Genomic DNA, 12,016 nt, shown 5'->3' on the forward strand with positions numbered 1-12,016 from the left:
ATATTTTATAAATGATTTCAAATTTATAAGTGCACTTTCCCACTTTTCTATTATCATAATAATCAGTTTATTCTTAATACCTTACTACCAAAAACTTTAGCTGAAAAGTCACTTACAATGGCAATGAAAAATTAACATTTTCAAATGAGGAGACTTTACGGAAGTTGTTCTCTTCTGACGTTCATTCATTATTATTTTAAATAATGAAAGAAATATTTTCTAATTGCTTACAAGTGTGAGCAATTGTAGTATATTCACAGAATAAATGCTCTTTGCAAGTTCACGGAAAATAAAAAGTAGGGTCTACATAGATATCTGTTAATGGATAGCATCAATAACAACACCTCTACTCTGAAGTTGTTGCTATACTTGTTTCCTTATTTCTAAATTTACAACAGAAGCAAAGAATAAAGTGTGTGAAGGAGGGGAACTCTTTCACTAATTATTCTCTTTTGTTAAATATGAAACTTCATTCCAACAAGTGGCACTGATCAGCAACCATAAAATAGACCTTATTTTCCCTTTTCTTTTCAATCAACAATTCCATGGCATTAAAATCTAAGAGAGGTTAAGTATTCACAAGTAGAAAATACCTTACACAGATCTGTTGCTAGGAAAAAGAGGTACTATAAATATCACCGGTAGCATTACCTTCATTCTTTTTTTTCTAATATACAAGTTGATCTAAGCCCAAGTTTGTGTCTATTATTTTTATTGTCAAGGAACAAAACCTCTTTTCCTTCTACCTTTAGACTATTCACATGCCTAAGAGAATATCATAAATAACAGCGTTGACTCTATAAAAAATTGTATATGACATAGATAATATATCACAAATATGTACAGAGCATATTAACACATTATTAATTCTTTTAACATTCCTATATGGTAGGTTCTGCTATTATTATATCTTTGTTTTATTGATGAGCACTCTTAGGCACAGAATAACTAACTTGGCCTAGGTCACACAGAGAGCTGGGATTTGAATTTGGGCAGTCTGGCTCTATGGTCTTTCCTCTTTATGGAAAACCAACAAAATAGACTTAATCCTCTCTCTCTTAACAGCATCTATAAGTAATTTTAAGGTTTCCAAGAATCTCATTCTATATGTAAACCTAGACTCAATGAAAAAATAACTTTATCCACAGAAAAAGTCACCAAAGAATAAACATACTCCTGAAACTATCTTCTAGTTGATCTAATAATTTTCGGAGCACATTCAAATTTTTTTTACAAGTTTCCTGCATAGTCATAAAAGGAAAACTAGTTACAAAGAATTGTGAAAATTATGGCTTCTCTTGCCTAAAGCTATATTAAAAACAAATTAATACATACACACCTAAATATAAACAGGTACATATAATTTATCTCATTTGTCAATTGAGGAATGTGTAAGGGCACTTGTAATCAGGAATTGGATTTTATCAGTGGTTTTTCTTAAGGCTTTATTTAGCAAGCAGGCTAAACTTTGTTAGCAAGCTGTTTTCCCTTTCATTCTCCCACTTTCTGGTAGTCTTTAGGAGTTGTAATACTCCAAGATTTTCAGTGTTTAATTAAGGAAACAAGTTGGAAAGAGAAATCCTACTTTAATTTTATAGAGAACTCCGGGAATCTAAATCATGTTTCTATTGAAAATATCTTTTTAAAAATGCACTCTTCAAAAAATACATCCAAAATGAATACATTCACTGATAAGCACATTCACCTTCCATTGAGCTGAATTCTATCAGCTAATTTGGAGAACTGGTCTGGAAGTCTTCTTTGTTTTATGACACCCTCAGGAGTAACAGAAACTTCACAGAGAGAGTATGTTTCAGAGGCACCAGTCAAACCAAATTCATGAACAGCATGACAAACAACTTCTTTAGCTGTGGTGTCTTTACTGATGATAATGTAGCAACTCTGTTGATCTGCTTTGAAAACTCTTATAACTTGATCAGGAATATCTATGTAAATAAAAAAAAATACCTTGTTATTTTGAGGTAACTTTTAAACTCTTCCAAAAGCAATTATGGACATGAGGATTCTTCTACACAGTGAAATATACATTTCTTATCTTAGGTTCACAGAAATAACTGTTGCATTTGTTAAAGAAATCTATCTTAGGAGGTGACAAAATACTAACACATTCTCATACAAAAATATTAAGAAAATGATTAAAATTAGGGTAATAAAATATATGGAAGTCACAATTTTCTTTACTTACTATATCATTTTGCATTTATTATAAACATTTTGAAGTCATAAATATTCTTCTACAGTTATATATTCTATTCTTAGTGGAGACAAAGGATTATAAAATCCTAGGGTGTTAAGACAGTGATTTTAATCACATTCTTATCAAAACTTTATTAAATAAAAGGGATTTCCCCTCCCCATTTTGAACAGTTTACTTTTATTTCCTCCAAGAATATGTCACTGGTGGGCCTCCCTGGTGGCACAAAGGGTTAAGATGCAACCTATCAAGCTAGCCACAGCTACTGCAGCATAAGTTCGATCCTCGGCCAGGGAGGTGACCCAAATGGTATAGCAGACCTCTCCTGTCTTGCCCGCTGCTCCCCTCAATCTGCCTGTTCTGTTCCCACTCTGTCTCGGTGAATCCTCTTATCCCCCCTACACCTCTGGCCTGTACCCCAGTTCTTCTATGTATAAATAAATCATCAAAAAAAAATGTCACTGGTTACTAGTGAGATTCATTGGTTTAGTGAGTCATTAGTGAGTCATCAGTATCATTCTTTAGGCATTCTTCACACTGAATTATACTATATATCAACACTTAGTCTACTATACTTGGCAAACACTTCCCAGTTTTTACATTCTATTTATTATAACAGGAAAAATGTAAATACTCACATGGTTAAATCTCAGTCTTTACCACTGAGATTTCTGTTATTATAAATTTCACCTCAAAATAAGTTCATATGATATGTACATGTAAATAATGTTATTTCACCCCCATTCTATTTTTTTTTTTTAGTTTTTATTTATTTATTTAGCATAGAAGAACTAGGGTGTAGGCCAGAGGTATAGGGGGAGGATTCACCAGAGACAGAGAGGGTAGCAGAACAGGCGGATTTACTGAAATACATTGCTAAGGGGAGCAGAAGGCAAGACAGGAGAAGTCTGCTGTGCCATATGTGGGTTAGCTCCCTGGCCAGGGATTGAATTCAGGCTGTAGTGGTGATAGGACTGAGACACAACCCCTATGCCACCGGAGAGGTCCCCATTCTTATTTCTTTTTCTTGTTATATGGCAGGGGCTAAAAATTCTTAAGAAAATGTTCAACAAGATGATAATGGACTAAATTGTAATATAAATAAGTGAAAAGTGATCAACAGCATGAATGTTTTATTTGCAGCTATGATAATAAACTATTGTTAAAATATCTTTAAACTAGGAAAAATGAATTGTGAATTTTTTGGGATAACTACAGTGAAGGTGACTGAAGGTTTTGGTGGCTCAATGAATCAAATATTGTTTGTCTAGCATTATGTTCTTAGCATTATACATAATTAACTGTTAGAGAAAACTACAAATTTGTCTCAAAATCATCTGAAGTATAATGCTGGCTAAAGAAGGGAGTGATGAAATAAATGCAGCAGGAAATGAGGTCATAAAATTATAGTCTAAGGACAGATACCAGCTCCCAGAGCTAAAAGATCCAACTGAATATATTTCAGGGTGAGGTCTTAGCCAAAAGACAGTGATTATTCGGGATCCACTGTCAAATTGGAAGCAGAAGCTTTATCTATACAGGTCCCTTTTGTAAGCTGCATATACCAAATTGCTTTTCCTTGATATATATTCTGATGTTAATTCTTAGGGTACTGCTGACATCATTAGGTTTCCAAACCTACAAGGTCAGATTTTATTATCCACCAAAATCAAGGGGTGTTTCTCTATCCTAGGTTATAATAATAACGTAAACAAATTGAAGTTTGTTTGCCAAGGGAAAAGATACTAAAGGATTTTATTATCTTTTTTTTTAATGTGACCTGATGATTAATTAAAAAAAAATTATTTATACAAGAACCGGAGTACAGGCCAGATGCACAGGAGAGTGAGGATTCACCAGAGAGACAGTGGGGAACAGAACAAGCAGACTAACTGAAATACACTGCTGAGGGGAGCAGTGGGCAAGACAGGAGAGGTCTGCCGCTCCATGTGGTGAAGTTTCAACCTGGCCGGCCGGGACTGAATCTGCGCTGCAGAGGCTGCGGACAGCTTCACAGTGCGGTGCTCAACTGCCTGCGCCAACAGGGAGGTCCTATTAATCTTTTTTTTTTTTTAATTTTTAAAAAAAAATTTTTTTTTAAAGAGGCATGTATTTTATTCATTTATTTATTTTTATTTGTTTGTTTGTTTATACATGCACTGGGTACAGTCAGAAGCGCGGGAGGGTGAGAGAATTCACTAGAGCCAGAGTGGGGAGCAGAGCAGGCAGAAGGACTGAAGCACACTGCTGAGGGGAGCAGCGGGCGGCAGGAGAGGTCTGCGCGCCATGTGGGACCCTCCTCCGGTGGCCGGGGAGCAGCTGGGAATAGAACCGGCGCCGCAGAGGCCGTGGGCAGCTTCGCAACCCAGCGCTCAACTGCTGTGCCACTGGGGAGGCCCCTATTAATCTCTTAACTCTACAAAACTGGTCAAACACCATACTACATTACTTGTAATGTTCCTACAATCTTCATAAAAACAGGTCTCCGTTGTCCAGGGCCCCAGAATTGGATAAGTTAACTAGATCTTTGAGGGCTGAGCCTCAGATAGCAGGACTGGCTGACCCTGAGAGAATGGGGAGATGTTTTGATCCCATTTTATTAATTTATTCAAATATTTATTTACAAAGACAGGTTGACAATTTGCACACATTTCATGTCCTCTTACACTGCTGTCAAAATACTATAACATCTTTGTGAAGTAACACAGAGCTAAGTATCTTGTAAACCAATGTAAAAGTCATACTGTTAAAGCTATTTGTTTCCTATGCAAAGAGACATAGTCACACAAGAGGGCTGCAGACATTATAAATGGGTACCTCTAGCTCTCTAATGGGATTATCCAAAGAACACCCCATAACCCAAACCTTGATGAATCTGCCAAGGTTACGGATGATAACTTAGAAAAACATTTGAGAGACGTAAGAAAATATTTCTCTGTACTGAAATCAGTGTCACTGTAAAATTCCTTTTCTATTTTAGAATTGTTACAGATATATTATATTTACAAACATACTTTTAGTGGGAGAACATCATACATGGCAACCAGATATTAATTACATGAATGGTAAATATAGGCCAGAATAAAAGCAAAACAATCAAAATCAGGTAACTGGTTTTATCAGATTATCTGGTTTTCTAACCAAAGTTACAATTTCCAAAGTGCTAATCATAAGCTTGCATGAATAAAATATAAACATGAAATGCTTGAGGATGCAAGTTTTCACCCTTTCATACTAAAAATCAGAAAAGTTCAAGTATTTAGGAAGACATTTTAAAATAATGAAAAACTGCCATTCATTCTGTTTTTAAGTTGTTAATCACTTAACAAATATCTATAGAGTAACTATTATGTGTGAATGTGTTCCAGATGACAAAGACACAGTAATAATATAAAGTCTCAGGGAGTTTGCTAATATTTAAGAGAATAAGTGGTAGTTCAAGGAAAGACAAATAATCAAGTAAAAAAAGAAAATCTGTAAGGTGATAAGTGTCACAAAGGAAACACAGGGTAGCAGTTTAATAGTATAGATCAAGGATTGGTAACCTTGTTTGGTAAAGAGTAAGACAGTAAATATTTTAAAGTTTTGCAGGCCAAAAGGCAAAATAGGTATTTTGTAGGTACTCATTTAACAAGAGAAAATAGGGGCCTCCCCAGCGGCACAGCAGTTGAGCACTGGGTTGCAAAGCTGCCCGCAGCCTCTGCAGCGCTGGTTCGATCCCCGGCTGCTCCCCAGCCACTGGAGGAGGGTCCCACATGGCGCGACAGACCTCTCCTGCCGCCCGCTGCTCCCCTCAGCAGTGCACCTTGGTCCTTCTGCCTGCTCTGCTCCCCGCTCTGGTGAATTCTCTCACCCTCCCGTGCTTCTGACTGTACCCAGTGCTTGTATAAATAAATAAAAATAAATCTTAAAAAAAAAAAAGTAACAGAAGTTTATTAAAAAAAAAATAAGACTGGACACCAACATTGCACAAAATTTGTGAGAAAATTCAAAAATATAACATTAATACAAATATACAACATGTAAAGATATGTAAACACAGAGGTTCTGGCAACAATGTAAATGACCAGCAGTAGGGCACTGGGGTTAAGCTGAATGCTATCAGCTGCTTAAAATTTTTGAAAGAAGAATACACCCTGTTACAGAAAGAACAGCATTATCATTCAGAGTGAAGGAAATTGCACATACATTTTATGTACTGTGAAATTTCTGGAAGAATACATGAGTAAATGAACAAATGTTAATTCTGGGGAGTGGAGGATTTACATTCTATTCTTTCCCTGCAAGTGATTAAAAAAAAACTTTATGTATCTTTACTATTAGAAACTAGTTGAAATAACTCAGACTTGAAATGCAAAAGAATCTGAAGTTTACTAAATATTAAAGAAATCAAATGTTTATGCTATTAAATGAATAGGAAAGCAAAAATTTCCATATGCAGACACAGAAAAAAAATTTCAGCTTCACAATCCTTTTAGTCATGTTCTGAATTCTTTTAGGCCTCATGCTGTGTTTGGTTAAAAATTCCAAAAAACTTTTCACAAGTTATAGAATTGCAGGTATACTCTCATTATATATGAGTACAAAAACATATATTCAAAGAAAATGACTAAAAGGAAACATGCCAGTTTGCACTGGCAACCTTGTAAGTAGAAAGAAAACTTCTTTATACTTCATTCAATTCTGCATTATTTTACCTTTACAAAATAATGAAAGAATACAAACATAAGCAATATAATACCATAGTCTTCAAGATACTTACAGTAAAAACCAACAGCTGTAGGCAGCAGAAACAAAGCAAAACCATGAAAATGTCAGCAATCAAAAGCAAACTACTGAACACAGCTTTGTCCTCACTTTCTAATCTTTAACCCTGTAGCATAAACACAGCTGGGATCAAGACTGATAGATGCTAATCAAATTTGACTGATGTCACACATGCTATAATATATATTATGTGATGTACACAGCTAATATTCAGTGGTGTCATATATAATTTAAGAAGCTAAATTTGGAATTAATTGGTAATTAATATTTTATTCTACATAAATATAAATAGTACTGTCAAGGTCTTTCATAAAGTTGTGCATTTTAGAGTTTAAAAATATGATTTCTAAGTTAAAAACCTACTTTACATATGTTCATCTATACTGCTGCTATGGACACAGGCTGTAAACATCTTTACAGACAGATCTTTACTTAGACTTTAAAAGGGCATCATCAGTCCTTTCAACATGTTTCAATGAGAATTATGCAATCAATCTGAAATCAAGATAAGTAGTATCTCCAGATGTCTGAATTTTTATGATAAAAGATTAATTTCTAAATCTTATTAATTCCAACCAGCTCTCTTTCTTCCTCTAGCTAAGCACCTCACTCACTTTTCCTTCTCCTCTCCCTACAGCCCATCTTTTACTCTTTCAGTCCTTTTCTACATATCCTGGCAAAAATATACCCATTTAAAAATTATGTAGCCTATAAATTGTAAGTCCCTAAATATCCATAATAAAAATATGCTTATTTAGCCTATGCTCTGGTAGCGTGAAATAATTTGTCAATACAGTGTTAAGATGTATCACTGTGGAACACAAATAAGTAGACATGAAAACAAATTTCCATGCTATACCATGTGACAAGCAATATAAGAGAGACAAAGAAAAGGTGCTAGTGTTTCTGGAAAAGGATGGACTAATCTGTAGCTATGAAACTGGGCTTCCCAGATGAGTTAATGACTGAGGTCAAGATACATGAGTAAGAAAAAATTCATGGGATATGCAGGGAAAGCACTCCATCGGTGCAAAACAGCATGGACGGAGAGTTCTGAAGATACATGCTATACCCAGGAAAGACGGATGAAGGGAACGGCAGAACAGAAGGCTAGAAAAGGTGTTTATAATCATGCTGGGAAAACTGGACACCAATATTTATCACCTTATTGTCTTAACCCTTTGCACTCCGAATCATTTTACGATATTTTGATTTAATTTCTTGTACCATTTCAAGATAAAACTTCAGGGAAACATGCATGTCTCAAAAAGTTGGTTGAAATAACCTCAATTCCCCGTAATCACTAATAAATTGCAATGGCCCCTGAGAGGGGACATCCGAGTGATATGCTAGAATTCCGATGTCCCCTGAGAGGGGACAGCGGAGTGCAAAGGGTTAACATTCCAAACCCACTCTACTTTGTTATGATTGGGCTGAGGCTTCTGCAAACCCCTTTCTTTTCAATTGGTTCCCTTTTAGTTTCTGCCCAAAAGGGGCACAGGAAGTAAACTGCAAGATTAAAAAGAGACTTGCTACTTTGGTTTTTGTGTGTGGGGACTTTTTGTTTCTCTAGTCCCAGTAACACTTTTCACCCTGTAGTAGCATCCTGTTCATGCACCAGAAGTTCAATTCACTTTGTAGTTTTCTAACCTCTGAAATAGCTTAGTGCTTGCTTTTTTAGCCTTTCAGGCAAATACTTAACTATTTATAACAATTCCTTATGTTAAGGATCAAATATCTGGAGATTTTAATTTCACGATTGAACTGTGACAATTAGAAAGCTAGAAATCACTAGAAACTTCTAAGCAAAGTAATGACTCATTAACATCTTTGTCCAAGAAAGAATACTGGTAGTCAAGCAGAGAGTAGGATGTGTCGAGACAGATTACTGGGTTTAGTAATCTCTTTAAAAATAAAAAGGACAGGCAGAAACGCTTTGCTTGCACTAAAATGGCATTTTTTTTTTCTATGTCCTAGAATTTTTATTTTAGGTGCTATTAAAAAAAACCATGAACTTTACTACTTTCTTTATATTTACTCCTTAATACCAAGTTCACTCTCCCCCCTACCTTTTTATATTAGATAGTAGGAACTTCAGTATCAAAACTGAAGCAGCATCATAACTTCACTGATCTTTGTAGAAGTATTTTTTCCCCTTCTCTTCTTGGACACAATTATGTATTTTACTTTATAATTCTGTATGTCTTTTATCGAAACATCTTAAATCCTTTCAAGTGACTGATATACAAATAATTCTTCAAGGTCAACATTTTTCAACCTTGTAATGAAATTTTAGGTTATATAGGTAAATGATAATTTCTGCCTCTAGACTAGGTGTTAAGAGATGCAGAACAATGAACTCAATGCACTACACTAAAAGTTGAACATCAATGAAAAAGAAGCTATGGTATTTTATTAACAATACATGACAGGGGTTGGGGGTAGGTCAATTTCTAGAAAATCAATTACTAGACAATCACTAATACATTGCTGTACATCACAGAAGTGAGGCTACTTTGATTCAAATAATCTGCCCTATTCTTTTTATAAACCAAGGATAAAATTCTTCTGGTCTGAGAGGTCGTATCTCTGCTTTCAACCACTGCTTCAATTAGGGTTAACAAAAGATACTAAAATGTAATCTCTATGTACTTTTATTTTATATAGGTGGAGGCACCATGCCAGCTTAGATAAAAAGATCTAGTTTTCTCTTTAATGGCCTTTTTTTCCCCATCATCATAAACTAGAAATGAAAGAAGAGGGCTACAAGCAAATCCACTACGAATTGCATAAGTTGAACCATTTGGTGCCAACACAGAGCATAAAATCACAAACAAAAATTACCTGAAGGATTGGAAAAATCCAGCATGCTGGTGGTAGGCTGCAGGAGATCTGGGCTGCTTGATGAGAGAGTTCCAGGAATAGGCATTATAGCCAGACTATGCCTACAGTGTCTTGTTCCCACAATGCTGTCATCTTGTGATTGGCTCAGGCCTCCATCACTTCAAAAGAATGTCATATATCATTTTAAATTATTTGAAGGAATTTAATAATAAACATTTCTGTTCTCTGTGCACTGATGCCTAATAGAACCAATTCAAAGGGCTTGTTTTAACTTAAACTGGACAACTGTAATGATGAAGTGTTTTTAACAATTATACTGAAATAAAATAGAACTTATACATCGAAGTAATTGTTCTACATCATAGAGAAATAATCATATTTATCTTCTGTTGGTTTTGGTACAGAAATTGAACCTGCATATTTAAGGAGCCCTTATGATCTGCCAGTTTCAGGCAATAATAATACATGTATCCAACAACGCAGAGCCACAGCAAGGCTCTGTCTCTCCACAGAAAGGCTTGGTGACCTAATCCAAGAATGGATGCAGGTCGAAAACCCAAACCCCAAATATGACAAGTTGTATGTAACAGAAGAGTCAGGTTCAAATGACAAAATGAGAGGTCTTTAAACATATGATCAACTTGGTGACTGTCCAAAACAGCAAGACTAGGGGAAAGATAACAAGAAGATGGTACAGAGAATAGCAACAAATAATGGGAATACTTAACAAACAGAAAGAAGGTGGGGAGGTGCGGCAGGGAAGAGAAATGGAAAGGGAAGAGGGGAAGGACCAGAAATTAATACATTAAAAGATTTTCAGCCTCTGAAGTTTATCCTAAGGGTGCAGTGTTTCTTGGGGGATCTCTCAGGTCTAATTATTAGCTGTTCTCTAGATGAGAACATCAAAACCATAGCAGAAAACAAGTTATCTAAAGTTAATTCCCTTTTCAGAGCTCAAAAACAATGATCAAATGGGCATGTTAAAGTAAATATTCTTCTTTTAACATGTTTTACAAGTGTTACTCAAGCAACTCTAAATCAAAGGAAAAAATAAAAACCAAAAAAACTCAACCGTCACTTAAGTTTTAGGTACCTCAAAAGTTCTTTAAAACATAGGATAAGCAAAACATAGAACTGAAATGAACAAAAAGGTTTTCAACAATAACATCAACAAAAATACCATTTACTTCTAAGGGTTGTGCTTACATTAAAAACCAATGCTTTAGTTTAATATTAATTTCTATCTATATTTTATTCAATGCAGCATTCTATCCAGTACTTGTACATATACAGAGGTATCACAGAAAACTTACCTAGTATCATGAAATGGATTATTCTGTCTTAAAAATGAGTAATATGGGATATATCTAGAATACTTTAGGAGTAAAAGTTACAATTTAGGGAGATTTGGAAACTATGCAGAATGCACTACTAAACCACTAAAGGACTATTAATAGACAACAACATAAAGGGCCAGGGTAAGAGAGAGCAGAGTCATGAAAAGCACGAAAACATAAAAGAGCAAAGACAAGTGTTTTAAGAGCAAGCTATGCTTGACACACTGGCTTATTATTTGTGTGACCTCAGGGAAATTTTGTTTCTGCACCTTGGTTTCATCACCTAAAAATATGAACAGTACTACCTATCCTCCAGGGTTACTGTGAGAATTAAATTAGGTAATACAGTTAAATGTTTTATACAGAGAAAAACAGGATTATATTTTTAAGAAGACAGTGCTTTGACCAAAATTGAAACAGAATTGTACAAACCTAGAGAGAATTTTAAGCAATTCCTATTGAAAACCAGAGGGAGGCAGAGTAGGTACAAAGGGTAAAGGCTCCACAGAAACAGAAAATGTTTTCTGGGGAGAGAAGGGAGTTTAATCTGATAGATACAGATAAGGCAGAGGAAATACCTTATTTGTGTCTATGGTAAATTGGCTCTTTATAATGAGAACTAATTTATAATCAGAACTTTATAATGAGAACTCTTTATAATCAGAACTAATTGTTTTAGGTGTGGAAAAGAAAAAAAAAAAAAAAAGAGGAGGGATTTCCCAGATATTTTATTTATAGCTTTGTAAGTAATCTGGCAACAATTTCAATTATTTAGACGTGTTTTATAAAAAAGTTTAAAAATGACTTTTAGAATTAAATCTGCCAATGTTTGGACACAGAAGGAATCCAAGGA

General features: G+C 35.0%; 1 protein-coding gene across 5 annotated transcripts in view; it reads right to left on the bottom strand.

Annotated features, from left to right (window-relative positions):
- The window catches only part of RAPGEF6 (Rap guanine nucleotide exchange factor 6), a gene marked incomplete at both ends in the record, with an annotated part of 190,947 nt that overhangs the window by 35,920 nt on the left and 143,011 nt on the right, over window positions 1-12,016 (bottom strand). For 3 of the 5 annotated variants that reach the window (XM_084252765.1, XM_084252767.1, XM_084252764.1), the window contains 2 exons: window positions 1,706-1,946; window positions 9,827-9,984. In XM_084252765.1, coding sequence (XP_084108891.1) covers window positions 1,706-1,946; window positions 9,827-9,984 — 399 coding nt within the window. Of the gene's footprint in view, window positions 1-1,705; window positions 1,947-6,977; window positions 6,993-9,826; window positions 9,985-12,016 lie in introns of all 5 variants that reach the window. The other 2 variants (XM_084252766.1, XM_084252768.1) reach the window with 1 other exon arrangement.

Source organism: Talpa europaea (assembly GCF_964194135.1).
Source record: "Talpa europaea genome assembly, chromosome: 13".
Classification (NCBI taxonomy): Eukaryota; Metazoa; Chordata; class Mammalia; order Eulipotyphla; family Talpidae; genus Talpa; species Talpa europaea.